Consider the following 14,814-nt stretch of genomic DNA (forward strand, 5'->3'; position numbering starts at 1 on the left):
CCAGCAAGTGCTGCAGCCGCCGCCGCCCCAGGGCTTTGTGCAACAGCCACCGCCACCTGCTCAGGTAGGCAAAACCTCTGCTGCCACTTCGGCACGGTGCTCTTTGTAACATCAGGAAGGGAATATAAACATTCCAGATATTTTTTATTTTTTCCCCAGTAAAAGTTTAGCAGGTCTTTAGGTGGCAGGAAACTTGCAAAGGCTCTGTTGTTTCCTGGGTTTCATCAATGCCTTGCCTCTCCTCAAAACATTTTCTGAACATATGTTTGTACTCCATGACACATCTGCACATGAATATGAAGGAGGAGGGTGAGTAAATGCCCATACTCCTTTTTCTCTGTACATATACCAAAAGAGCAATGTGCACATCAGCCCAGGTAGTCGTTAATCATATTTAATTGACTTGAACATGTGAGGTGTCACAGATCAGTAATTTTAACTGTCTTCCTGAAGACTGATTATGTTTTACTGTTCACTGCCAAACATCTCTGCTTGTCTCCTGGGTACCTTTACGGAATATTGAAAGTGATTACTGTCAAAAAGTAAAATGCACAGATGACTTTCTGGCCAATTTTCAAGGCATACACATTAAAAAGACAAATTTCTTTTATCCAATTATAAATAACTTCATTTAAATTCTACTTTAAATGTTATTAATAGCATTTTTATTGTTTTCATTTTATCCCTTGGAATTAAAAATACAAGAATAAGGTAAAAAATTTCACCATTTCTTTTAATGTAAATGTATTGTAAACCCTACTGGTTGGGGGTTGTTTTTTGGTGGATTTTTTTTGTTTATTGCTTCTTACTTAAAATCTCCAGTTGTGCTTATTAATGGGATTCTGCATTGCCATAGGAATGAAAAATTTTCGCTGTTACAGTGTTTTAAGTGGGCTAAGGATCTACTTAATTAGATCACTAAATAACAATAAAAGAAATCTGAGGACTCCTGGATTCTGACATCCCATAGAGGGTTTTGCAATCCATAATTTCTGTTAAAAAATGTGCAGCTATTTTTTCCAGGAGAAGGCTTGCCAAACACAAGTTTGAAGGAGCTGAAGTTCAATATAATGTGATTTCTTTTACAAAAAATTGGAAATATTGCTAGAAAAATATTGCTAGAAAAATATTTCACAGTTTGCCAAATGTAGCAGGTTTTGTGTTTTTTTAAAATTTGGGAGGAAAAAAAATGACCTAAAGAGCAAAATTCCCTGATGAGTCCATCTTCCCATCTAGATTGTGTCTCGTAAGTAGAGGCTGTCCAGGCTTTGGTCCTCATGTACAACCCCCAGTGTTTTCCAGCATCCTTTAGTCAAACCTCATGACACTTCTAGTGAACTAGGTAAATGTGAGCATCTCCATTTTCCAGGCTGCCACCACAGCAGGCACTGATGTGTTTCCCAGCTCTGCTGGCCAGCGTTTGCTGTGGGAGTTGAGGGGGCTGCAGGATGGTGCTGCCTGTCCTGACAGAGACCCCACGCCACCTCCTCACCCCCTCGGGTGAGACCAGATGTGCAGCTCGCCCTGGGGTCTCTGCTAGACCCGCCTCGGTTGACGTGGCATAGGCTGCTTTGGGCGGGTTTGGCCACAGCTCCTGCCCCTGGCTGAGCCTTGCAGTGGGAGTGTTGGATTTCACCCTTGCGTGCGCAGCAGGGTGCAGGGTTTTCACTCAGCACGGTGTAGTGTTGCTTGGTGGAGCTGTTTTCCAAGTTAATCCTTGCTCTGGTGCTACTGGGAGGCGGATTAACTTCTTCAGAGGACAAGTGATGAGGAGGTGCCTTTTCATGTACAGTCTGCTGTAGGACCAGTACAGTACTGGTGCATTTAGTGGTCACTGTGTCTCTGTCCATACCCCACCTGCTTTCTTCCTACGTTTTAACAAAGTGGAAAGTTACTGACAGCGGAAAAATATCTTTTGGCTTTGCAACAACTTCAGTTGTTCTACTGGGGAATGGTTTGTCCTCGGGGGTGTGTAGAAAGGTGAGAAATGCAGTGCTGACAGTTTCCTCTGCTTCTGCAGACATCATCCATCTCCAGCTTGTTGCTGTTCCAAAAAATCCTTGTCAGATACCTGTGGAAGAGGGCCTGGCAGGGTTTAGTGGCTGCTGCCCATGCCCCTATCCCTTGAAAGCACAGTGGCCTTGGTCTGCTAGAAAGGAGGGAGGGCAGCCCCTCTCTGCATCTGCACACACAGACGGGAGCTTCTGATTGACATTTCAAGTTTTAATTCTTTCACTTCAGTCCTAGATTGTGGCACAGTGGTTTGGATAACTACATGCAGCACATGTACGGCAAATAGGGGATCCCTCCTATAAAAAGATAAGAGTGATTCCTTGGAAAATAGTAGTTCTTCTAGCCTTAGAGCACTGTTTTCTGTACATGGCATGTAGATTCCAAATCCTTGTCCTGCCCATGGCACAGCTTCACTGTGGCAGTGGCTATTGTCTGAGTCAGCTGTTGTTACTCTTTGGGGCTCAGATGCAGTAGTAAGGCTGCTCTCAGACACCAAAGCAGGTGGTCTGAGGCAGGCTCTGGGAAAAAAAGAAAGCAATAAGGATGCTAATGGAAGGAAAACATTATGTGATGCATTAATCAATGCAATGCAATCAATGTAAAAGCACTCTTATATCTTAAATGTTGCTATTGAATTTATACCAGTATAAAAGAGGCATGACATTAATGGCTAATTAGTTCCTGTAAATGCATTGCTGATAAGGTTGGCTGTGGTACCCTGTATGCTGTTGGAAAATAGCAGTGAAAACCTGGGTGGAGATCCTGTGAGTATGATAATTTCCTTCGGGAGGTGAAAGGGGGAGAAAGAAACTCTCCTACACACCCGATGGTACTGCATTTAAATTACTAGCTTTTCTATTAAAGTTCAGTTAAATGTGGCTCTACAGCTGCTCTCCAAGATTCTTTCTCCCAGTCTGTATTAAAGCAGAAGCAGGCTGAGTTTGACATGACATGCCTAAGTGGTGAGAGAATCCTTTACATTTCTTTTTGCTTCTTCTTTCATCACAGGTGTTCTGCAGCTTAACAGAATCATGATTTAATAAATCAAAAATAAGGCTTTCTCTTTGTTCAGCCAATTGGAAAAAGAAAAAAACCAGCCCAAGACCCAACCATTACTCTGGGTTTGCTAAAGGGACCTCTAGCAGCAAACGCTTGTTTGCTTTCTGTCATGAATATCGAACATATGTTTGCTTTCTTTATTTTCAATTTTCTTCTCTTTCTGATGGTTTTTCTGTAGCGCTTATGGGCCCAATACTTTAACAAGGGTCCGCATTCTGCTTTGTAGTACTTTATCAGTGGTGCCTGTCTTTGCCTCTGCAAATGAAGAAGTGGAAAAAATGCAAGTATTATGTTAGTGGGAAAAGATATCCTCCCTTAAAAGTTATTTTCATCTCTGACTCATTCTTTCTGGAAAAGTGATATCCAAAAGTGAGATGGCATGAATTCTTGGAGAGGCCTGGAGATGTAATTAACATGTTGAGGGATTTTTCACCTGAATTAATTTTGTGTCATCATTAATTTTAGCTGTCTCTTTGCAGAAGCCTGCTCCGTGAGTCTGTAGTTACCCTAAGACAAAATCTTTATTCACAGCATGTCTCCTCCAGGAAACTTGTTATGAAGAAGGCTGGGGAGTCACTGCAAATGAGCGGGGCTTTCTTTGATGATCTTTGAAAATTATATTGGACGACATCTTACAAGTCATTATTTTTTGTTACCTGTTACTGTAATTATTACAGAGGGGGCAGGGAGGTAGAGAAAAAGCCTTGAGGAATGACTGATCCCTGTCAGTTAGATATTGGGAAGAAATGGTACCTTCATGTGTCCATGCATCACTGGGGTTTCTCTTGTCTTCTTCACTCCCATTTATGCGACTGTAACAGTTGCATTAGCAATGGTGTCAGCATCTGGATGAAGGTGCCAGTCCAAACCTTACTGGATATCAGCAGTGTTAAGAGAAGGTAGAATACCAATCCAATGGCTGAATCAAGATATAAGCCAGTAGGGAGGCAGTTTATGAAAGTAAAATCATCCTAAAAATGTGAAATAAACAATGAATACCATTGAATTTCATGGGTGCTGCTAGAGAGCAGCCATAGAGACACCCAGCCTCATCATGGGTTCCAGACTGTGTGTGGACAGAACAAAGCAGAAAGCCAATACTGCACTGAGTCTCTACATATCATCTGGGGACAAAGCACATTAGGAAGAGAAAAAAAGTCATGTCTCTCTGTGCCATTTCATGAGTGTCTCTGAAGTGATTTGCCCAGTCCTGTTACAATTTAAATTAAAGCGTTGTATATGAGAGAAAAAGTAGAACATGGTGGAATGGTCAGCCTACAAACAAGGTAATGATTAAAAATCTTACTAAAAATTATTTTTCACAGTGTCGACGATTAAGATCAAAAAACTATGCTTTTAGACTAAAGAAGGTGGCAATTATTTAGGTTATGGTCTTAGAAGCACATTTTTTTGGTAAATTTATTTTATTTTTAGGGTAACCATATAGCTGCATTGGCATGCTTGTTAATGCTGTGGAAACTTCCTGGTTCTGTAAATAAAATGTTATACAAGCAAAAGGCTGAAGGTTTGATTGTGCATTTCGCATGGGAATGCAATTCAAGTATAATTTGGCGTGTTGGTAGGCTGCTACAGAAATGTAATGTTTTTTGTTGAAGAGCACAGAAGTAAAGGTGTTAGTAACACTGATGTGATGAGAAACTAAAAAATTCAAGAGGATCAGAGTAGATGATGTAAGTGATACTTGTTATCTCTGATCCCTCTAATTCCACTGTTCACCAAAGTAGAATCAGAAAGGAAAAATAACGTTTCAGCTGCTGACACAGAGATGTATTCAAGATAAATGAGAATGGATCCTTCCAAGCCCGTCAAGCATAAAAGACCTATTTTAGACCATGTCTATATTTTAAACTAAGCCCTTCTTTTAATGTCTGAGCTTTAAAAAAAAAAAACAACAGAACCCCTCCCACCAAACCAAAAACAAACAAACAAACCCCAAAACAGCAACGACAAAACACACACACACAAAAAACCAAAACAACAAAACCTACCAAAATCCAAACCTCTTCTTTTTGTGTCATGTGTTCATCACTACTGGCTAATTCATGCATTAATCTTTATAAGTAAAATAATTTTTTTTACTCTTCTACTACTAGCATTTTTTTCATGCTGATAGATTGCACTCTCATAAACTTTTAAGTGGGTTGCATAACAAATGCACTCCAATGAATTGAGAAAATGAGAGAAAGGGAGACAACCCTTTGACTAACACCGAGATTTTATGTGTGTGGTAAAAATAAATAAGTGTATGCTTCAGTGTACATATTTGGTTTTGTGCTCAGCATGTTCAACTATAAACCTGACTTCAAAACATAGATTCTTGAGGTTATGTTTCAAGGTTAATACCTATACAATCATTTCCCAAGAAATAATTCTCATTGTTGTCAAATGCTTATGTATTTTTAAATATCTAGGGGCTTGTCTGCACCAGGAAAATGAAGAAGTTGGGTTAAATCAAATAAATCCTTTAAGTGAGATTAAGCTGCTGGGAGGAGAAGTGAGTGTTTCCACAGCGGTTTAATATTCTTTAGTTTGTAGAATATAGTAATAGAAAATAAAGAATATTTGAAATGTTGTCTATTCTGTTCCCCTGCTCCAGGGCTGGATCAACTATTTGCATTGACTTGACTTAGAGTGAATCTCATTTCTTTCAAGCCTCCTGTAGTAGAGTGTCGCTGAGAACAATCAGCTGTCCATGAGATGAGTTCATCACACTAAACTCTCCTGATCCACAGTTTACACTGCTATGATGCTTAAAGAATAATTTTGCGCCTTAAATGTTTGGGTCCACTTTCCTATTCCTTGTGGCTTTTCTTTGCAGAGAAACAAATTCATAGTGGTGGTGTCCATTCTACAAAGGCATTTTGTTTTTGTTACATTAGTCACTAACAAAACAAATGGCTTGAGGGCCAGCAGCAGCCATTAGGTGTCACTTGGTATTGTCTGGAGGGAGGATACCTTACAACATTTTCCAGTCAAAACCTTGTTTTTCTCATACTTGTTTGAATCAGGCTGATATTACCAGAGGGAGGGGAAAAAATTAAATTAAAAAGAAAATCAGTAGACCTTGAAGAATGAATGGGTGTTCGGCCTCTTGATTGACAGATGCTACTGACTGTCAGTTGGTCTGTGGGGTTAACTTCAGCAACACCACCCAGTCCAGCTTTGTTAATCCTAAATCCTTCTCCCACCACAGTTACTCATTCAGTAGGCTTCTACTTGCCCAAGTAGCCATCCATAGCCTATTCTCACCTAGTCTTTTGTGTCTATGCCATTTTTTTCCTCATCTAGCATTGGAGAATTTCCAAGAAAAATTTCTGATCTCTCTTACAATGTCCTACCAGTAGTTACCTTTAGGATGTAGTTACCTTTACTCTGCCAACTGTATGGGTGATCAGGTTGAGTGATCTGTATCAGGCAAATAAAAGTCACAAAAATAGTTCTTGTTTTTGCATGAAAAATATAAAAGCATTTGGTCTGACTCCATGCATATGTCTGTGTAGTATAAATGCTACACACAAAGTGAGAAAAAAATAGTATGATTTATTAAGAAATGCTGACAGCTGTGGCAGAAATTGTGAGAGAAGCAATGTTCTTCCAAGCCTTTGTCCCTCTGCAGTCTGTTCATACCATACTCTGCCAAACTCTATCAGATGCCTACAGCATCCCTGACAGCTGAAAATGAAAAATTTTGAGAGCTTTGAACTTGTGAAGGGTCAGTTGAAAGCTGTTTAGCTCAAATGTCTCAGTAACAGTGGTGTGACATGTATAGGAAAAATCTTTTGCTCCAGTCACCCTCAAACTTTCATGTTCACCTGTGTGATAAGGAGATGTGGTACATGTTGCTTTGTAACAACAATAATAATAGAAAAAAATAAGCCCATCTAGCAGAACTTGCTGACTTGATGCCTACCGTCAGCTCCTGCAAGAAAACAGCTATGATTGTGTTTTGAACTGTAATTGTTTTCACCCCAAGTGCGAGAAGGGCTTTAGAGGGAAATGTTTCTGTAAGGAGGGATGTAGCTGTTAATCAGAAGCATCAATTTGATAATTGTTTCTTACAAGTGTTAAGGGTGCACACACTCCATTTTGCTCTCCATTTTGTTTCTACGTATTTGTACTCCAGGCCATTCCTTGCTTTGACTGGACCATTTCCTCCAGAGTTCATTTAATGGTTCAACGTGCTGTCTGTATGTGTTATGTTGATATGGAAGGTGGTGTTTGCATCCATTTTCCTGCATCTTTTGACATTTTACTGTGATAAAACATTATGGTGATATTTTTTCTTTGGTATACACATGTAGTTTTTTATTAATCCTTTCTGGTTTTTTCTCTTTCAATTAAAATTCTTTTTCTTTTCCTCCTGTTTCTTAAAGTATCTGTAATGAAATGTGGGCACTGATAGCCCTTTTCCTGGCCAAAAGCAAGCAGCAATTCTTGAATAGACAGGAGGCAAACCTCTTCTCTTGATTAGTGTTACCCCACTAATATGCTTGACTTGAACTCTTGCTCCCCCCTCCGTGTTCTGTTCTATTTTATGAATCTTTGATCTCTAGAGTTTACTGTTCTCTTTCTTTGCAGATGCCAGTGTATTATTACCCATCTGGTCAGTACCCTACCTCAACAACTCAGCAGTACAGACCCATTGCCTCAGTTCAGTACAACGCACAGCGGAGTCAACAGATCGCCCAGACTGCCCAGCAAGCAGGTATGTACATCTGGTACTCATTTCCTCAGCTGCTCACAGTGCCTTTGCAGATGAAACCTGTTGGTTGTGTTTTAACTGAACAGCAGTGGGGAAAGCTGGTTGCTGTTCTGTTTGAAAATACACTGAAAATTGCAAATTGAGAAACCTTTTGCTTGGACATCCCAAGCAGTGGAAGAGCAGATGTTGCATCCTCCATCCATGCTGTCCTGCATGCTGTGTCCTCAGTGTCCATGCTGCATGTGGCTGGGCACAGAGAGAGCTGAGAGGGAGCTGGTGTGAGCAGTCACAGCGCACGTTCAAGCCAGCCATTGTGGTTGCCCTTCGTCATGGCAAATCCTCACATGTTTGTATCACCCGGCGTAGCAGACAGGTGCGCGATGATGCAGAAGGGGCCACTTCTGGGTGTGTTCCACCACGTTGTGCTGTCCCTGGGCCCGAGGAGCAGCAAGGCTGTGTGTGGTTGGTGGCCGTGGGGACAGCTGCCCGCAGCGCCGTGCGGCTGGAAGGGGGGCCGTTACACTGTAAGAGAGTGAGTAGCAGGTCTCACAGTGAACCGGTCTCTTTTCCTGCTGTGTCATGCCACCCTGGATGACTCCAGAGTAAGAGGGACAGAGGGAGAGCTGGGCTGGTGTGTGTTGGGGGAGAGTAGGAATTGTGGTTGTGAAGGAGTCGTCGCATTTCAAGGGAATAAACGATTCTGGTGTTTGAGATTTGTTTATTTAAGTTGCTGTCTGTTTCTTTAGTGCATACCTTCCCTCATAGGGTGTCTCAAACAGTAACTCCAGGTGTAGGGGGATGAGGTGGAGGGGAGGATTTTGTTTTTTGAGATGTGCCAGGTAGGACAAAGTTTTCATCGTTCAATCTCGGTTTGGCAAAAACCCTTTAGAATGGCAAAGCAGATTCCCTGCAAAAGCCTTGATATGAAAGTCATTTAAGATGCAAGTCAAGAGCCCAGACATGAGATGTGAACAAGACTTATGGGGTCATCCAGCTTGTCAACCTATCTCCGTAATGTGACTGCTGGCAATTTTGTTCCACTCTCTCAGGCGCTCAGGGAGACGAAGACACAGCAAACACAGCTATAACTAAGCAATTCATTACTTCTTTTTTTTTATGCTGCTCTGTGTTCTAATAAAATTGGTGACATTTTGGTCGGTGTCAGTGGTGACTGACTGTGTCTGCTTTCATACCTTCGTATTATACATTCCTGAGAGAGAGGAGGGTGAAGTATTGCACAAAGGTCATCTGTCTCTTCTAGCTTCTCCTGCCTGACAGTCTGGTACCATATTTATTATCTCTGTATAGTGGATCTTTGAAACAAAGTGCAAATCAACTTATATGACGTTATCTGTATCTACTGTGTTATAAAACCATATTTATCAGTTAAATGCTACAGCCATAGCCTAGTGGAGATTATGGTAGGTGATATGCACAAGAGATGGTCTGAAGTACATGAGTGATGTTCTGGAGAAGATGCAGCTGTGTGATCATCAGAAAATCCTAGTTTTAAAGATATATTGTGGCACAGGAGCTGTTATGTGTGAGTATGGACAATGCAGAGATGCAAATGCTAAATTTGTTTCAGTGTTTACTGCATCATTTTCCTTACATGTTTGGAAAACATGAGTCAAGGAGTTTGTGTAAAATATGTAGCACATCAATCTTTTCCTGCAATTTGCTCTTTCAGCTGCCTGCTCAGTTGGAAGCATTATTTTTATCTCTTGTTTAAAAATGAAAACATTGTGTCTACAGTTTAGGCTCCCTGCTGTGGCGATGATTTTAAGTGTGTAGCTATTCTCAGATCTTAAGACATGGCTGAGAACAATTTTGCGAGCTGGTTCATCCCTTTGGCCTCTGATACATCCTTCCCCCTAGCCACGGTCCCAGCATGTGCTAAGTGTGGCAGGAAGCAGCTTGCAGTTGCCTACAGATCTTTTCTTGGAGGTGGTGTAAGGATCGTTCAGATTTACTGCATCTCTTGGTATTTGGAAAACAAAGAGCTGTGTATGACCAGAAAAGAGCAATCCACAAGTGTTTCAGACTTCAGTTTTCCTTCCCACACAGCCTTAGCTTCAGATCAGCATGTGAGGAGCCAGGGATAACAAGGGGCCAGAAAAAGAAGATATGAAGGAAAATGGTGTTGGTGAAACAGAGTGTAGTACAGGACTACTGAGGGTGGGAAGGGCGAACAGATGGGAAGGAGGCAGATGAAAAGATGATTTCTGAAATGGTTTCCCCAAAGACCTCACATCACTTGCTGCTGCTTTGGAGAGAGGACGGCTGCGCTGCAGGCAGGCCCACAGGAGCCCAGCTGGCTGCTGGCCCTGCCGGCTGGCTCCTACGGCAGCGGGAGCAAGGAGGCAGCCTCAGCCTGGCAGCTCAGGAAATATTTTATTAAAATAAAAAGTTTGCCTGCTTGGAGGAGCTTTTGGAAGCTCTCAAAGCAACAACTAGGAGTTCAGATCTTACTTTCGCCGCTTTGGGATGCAGAGGTCAAAGTTTGATCTAATGCCAGCAATTTGTTTTCATTTTTGTTAGAAAAGGTCTCTTCAGGAGTGAAGCGATATTGATGACTTTTACAGCAAACAGCTAAAGTAAAATGTCAGCACAGCATCTGTAGTGGCTGAGGGAGCCTGTACTCTCTCGTGGCTCTGGAAGGAGAGCAATATTGAGTTAAAATGGCTCCAGGGCAGAAAAAAAGATGAGCTCACCTAAAATTAGATTAGAGCTCTGGCAGCAATAAATCATTTGGAGAGAAGGCTGAAAATATTTTGTGTGTTTATTTACCTTTTTTTTTTTTATTTGCCTAAGTGCTGGCTTATGTGAGAACCTAAGTGACCTATTTCTGGCAGAAGCCTAGTACAATCAGTGTCATCCATGAAGATTTTGTACAAACCTCTGCCATTTGAATTATGTTCATTTCTATTCAAGCCAAAATGTGGTATCACTGTAAACAGGAATATTTTTGTTTCACTCATGCCATTGTTGCTCTTCTTCATTATGCTGCTTCTGCACTGTTTTTGTGTTCAGAGCTGCTCAGTGCAAAGTTTTTCAACGTGTTGCCATTGGGTGGGGCCAGGGTTGAGCTGGTGTCTGTCACACCATGGCTATGATGTAGGACGTCATAGGTGGATTCTTAAGGTGTGTTCAGGCAGGTATTCTCAAAACCAGTATGCTCATTTTTCAAACCATTTGGGTATGTTGCTGTTACTAATTTCTGCGCTCCATAACAGGTGACACTGTGAAGTGCCCAGTTTTGTAAGCACATGGAAGAAAATACTATTTCTGTATTCACATCTCGCAGTACTCTGTAAATTGCACGTCTGGCATCATCAGTATTTAATTCTTCAGTAATTATCTCTATTTTGATAGACTGATCCTAGTTGCTGTCTGAGTAGAAAAATAGAGACATATTGATGATAAATCAGTAATTATTTCTATTTTCTCACGATAGAAGAAATCAGCAATATGTTATTTTATATCTGCGTCTCTATTTTCTTCCATTTTAGCAAATGCTGAGCACTTTGAGGATTTTTCATCTCTGAAGTGTTTCATAAATACGAGCTGGATAAATATATGAGTATTATCTTCGGGTATGGAACTGTTCTTATTGCTGTTCACAAATGAACAAGCTGCAACAAATTGCATTTTTTTTTTTCCTTCTCTGGTTCATTGTTGTATGTTTTCCTCATGTTCCAGATAATTTCAGAGTACAACAGAAATTTTATGGATAAAATAATATTTATCTTCTTGCTTGGGCCTAGTTCTAAGAGGCTGTTAGCTTGATTTATCACACAGTTGTAAAGTAAAAGTCTGTGAAGTGTGTTTTGCATCAGCAATGAAATAATCTTTTGAGGAGATTAAAGCTAAGATACATAGTACTCTGATAGTAAGTTTTCCTGCCAAAAGTTTACACTATAATATATCCAGACAAAATTAAGATGCTATTTGACATAATTTGTTGTTCTGTAATTCTGGCAATGAATGTAATGATTTTAGGATTTCTCCTACATTCAAGAATCAACAAATACTGCCGTTATAACCTTTCAGGGCTCAGATATCATGAGAAGACTCAGAGAGCATAGGAAATCTCTCTATTTTTTTCCTAAAAGCAATATATTTGTTTGTGTGCAGTAGGCAAAGAAAGTCCTTTTGTGAGGAAAGTATATATCTGAGCACTGTCTGGATGTACAATCCTTTCTTAATCAGTATGCATGGATCTTCTGTAAACAGCAAGGGTTGTCTTGAAGGAAAGGTTCCTGATGGAGTACAGTATTATAAGCATTTACAGATTCCAGTAAGGTAGAAGAGGTAATTGTCTCTTTAATGCATCTCTCAAGCAAATTCAAAGTGAAGACAAAATGTACTTCAACAGAGTCCATAAATTTGTTTAGGTAGGAATCAGAGACAAATAGACAATGAAATACTGAATTTTTGCTTAATTTAATCATTTCAGTGTCAGCATAATTGAAGAGTGTTAACTTCAAGTCTCTTTCATCCTCTTTGTCATCTGAAAGCATTTGTCACTATAAACTGATACTTAGTGGGAAAAAAATGGGGGAAGGGAAATGTGCAGCACTAAAAAAAAAAATTGGTTTGTTATCATGGTCATTAGAGAACCTTATGAAGAAAGATTGCTGCTTTCTACCTTCATTAGCAACCTGACAGGAGCTCATGGTCCATGATGGATTTGTTTGCATAATTCTGTCTATAATTTCTCTGCTTATATAAACATAAACAACTTCAATTTTTAAGTATGTAATTATCTGAAGAAACTATTTCTCTAACAGTAATTGCTTGCTGTGCTATTGAAACAGGTTTGTATGGAAGGTGTCCATCGGTGTTCAATGCTATTTTTTCAGCAGATATTACTGCTCCTGAAAAGCATTGCAAGGGGGGTGCATCTCATTTTTACAGAGGCTTGACAGGAATGGGAGGGACAGAGCCCTACTGTACAGATACTCAAGTGTGGTGCTATGCTCATTAATATTGGTGGAAGGCCTTGAAATTTAAAAGAATTTTGTGAGATAGTATGACTAGATCAAGAAGGAGTTTGCAGCAGTTTAGGTTGGACTAAGTTCAAACTCGTGAACTTGAAGTGATCCACACCGATATCAGTACATTCTGTTCAAGTATTTTATGTTTAAATTGCCCAGAAACTTAGAGCTTTACCTACAAGCATGCTTCCATTTAAACAGGATGTCTCAGCCCATGCTAGCTGAGGTTTTGTGCTCTGGATTTCATTCCTCCTAGTGCTGGAGGAGGATTCTGTGACTGAATATTTCATTCAAGATTTTTTGAGAAGCTTCCTGAAAGAGTCAGGACTAGGGCTTAAAATTTTTTCAATTTCTGGTCTTAAAAACACTAAATCCATTTGTCTTTCTGACATTATACAATAATGCTGCACCAGTACTGAACCAGCATTCAGCTTTACAGAATATCTGTAATTTAAATTAATAGCAGCATTCATACTATCACACTTCCTACAGCATATCTGATTCTGAAAATTAAAAGGTGAAATCACTTTGTCAAAAAGCTTTTTTCTTCCTCAGATGACTTGTTTAATTATTCAGCATTCATACCAGGAGAGAGCAAATATTGAGGGAAGAGAACACTGGTAGGTTCAGCATCTAGAAAAGTCTTAAGACAGGTGCTTATTTCTGGTTTTCTGTCAAGGCTTCACAAATTGTGTTCAACTTCTCTAATACTAATTAAAATTTAAGTCATTTCTGACAGCGTTTCTAGCGTTTCACTGTAAAATACAACTTTTTTAATTTTAATTTTGTTTTAGAGAATGTGTTAGTCTCATGTCAGTTAATGTACAGGAACAACAGAGAGAGAAAAGATTTCTAACAGTGTTGTACAGCAGATAGAACTTCAAAATAGCCTCTGTAAAAACTGCAGAGGCCACACGAAAATGTAGGTAACACTCTAAGGTATTCAACAATGTCTACAAAGAATCTTTGTATTTCTGCCTTTGCTTTGCCAAAAAGAGCCATACATCATCTCTGTTGCTAATTCTGTGTTGGATCAATGTGCAGCGCTCCCACTTCTTGCGGTGGAATTTTCCAGCACTGAATAATTGAGAGGTTTATATTGTAGTCCTTGAGAGCAAAGGCAGATTTCATCTTTTTTTCTTTTTCTTTTTCTGATACCATCCTGCCATTGGTAGAACTAGTGGAGCTCCACCACTGACAGAAATGCTAGAAGGCCCCTCTGGAAGGGCAGAGGCCACCTCCAGCTCTGCTTCAGGCATGCTGCTCACAGTAGGTCTGTAGGCTTTGGGGCTCAGTTTTGTGTAACTATTCTGCAGATGAAAGCATGGAACAGGATGCAGAAGTGGAGGGCTTTTGGGTCTCAGCTAATAATGGAAAAAATATTCTGAACGTACACCAGAGATCTGCACTGCGGGAAGGAGGAGTGGGGAGAGCTTTTGCCTCACAGTTGCTATTGATTGAGGATTTAAGAATCGAAGCACATTTTGCAGTTGTAAAACTCAATAGAACAGGACACTTACTTAGACTGGGATGCAGTAGAAGAATTGTGAGTATGCCAGAGGAAGGGCCCACAGCATGTGTTCAGTGTTAGGGCAGAGGAACTCAAGAATAATGTGGCAGTAACTGAAGCTGTTCTGCTGACCAGTCGTGGTATGTTAAAAAGTCCCAGCGCCTTTACCTGAATTTTGTTCAGCCTTTGTCACTGGCTCTTATTGTTTGCCTAAACTACCCACATGAACAGCGTCCCTCCTCAATTGCAAGGATATTTTTATTTTGACTTACTGATGGTAGTTACATAGAATGTATGAATGTATATAGCAAGTGAGCAATTGTTTAAAGTTCTCCTCGGTTTGTTTGCAAGTTGAAATAATGCTGATAGTATGGGTGTGTGAAGGAGGCAGCCCTTGAGTCTTCCCAAAGAAAGCAGCTGGTTTCCTTAGCAACAGGCAAGGATATGTGATACCTCTCCAAATAGTTTTTCACCTCTTCCCAGGTCCTGTTCTCTGTTGTGGCTCACTC

At 40.3% G+C, this 14,814-nt stretch overlaps 1 protein-coding gene across 32 annotated transcripts in view; it reads left to right on the top strand.

Moving 5' to 3' along the window:
* Positions 1-14,814, top strand: part of ARPP21 (cAMP regulated phosphoprotein 21) — a 142,677-nt gene that overhangs the window by 97,878 nt on the left and 29,985 nt on the right. For 26 of the 32 annotated variants that reach the window (XM_017734664.1, XM_017734666.1, XM_017734667.1 and 23 more), the window contains 3 exons: positions 1-64; positions 706-711; positions 7,672-7,798. In XM_017734664.1, coding sequence (XP_017590153.1) covers positions 1-64; positions 706-711; positions 7,672-7,798 — 197 coding nt within the window. Of the gene's footprint in view, positions 65-705; positions 712-5,689; positions 6,124-7,671; positions 7,799-14,814 lie in introns of those variants that run through there. The other 6 variants (XM_017734672.1, XM_017734692.1, XM_017734693.1 and 3 more) reach the window with 2 other exon arrangements.

Source organism: Corvus brachyrhynchos, unplaced genomic scaffold (assembly GCF_000691975.1).
Source record: "Corvus brachyrhynchos isolate BGI_N302 unplaced genomic scaffold, ASM69197v1 scaffold94, whole genome shotgun sequence".
Taxonomy (NCBI): domain Eukaryota; kingdom Metazoa; phylum Chordata; class Aves; order Passeriformes; family Corvidae; genus Corvus; species Corvus brachyrhynchos.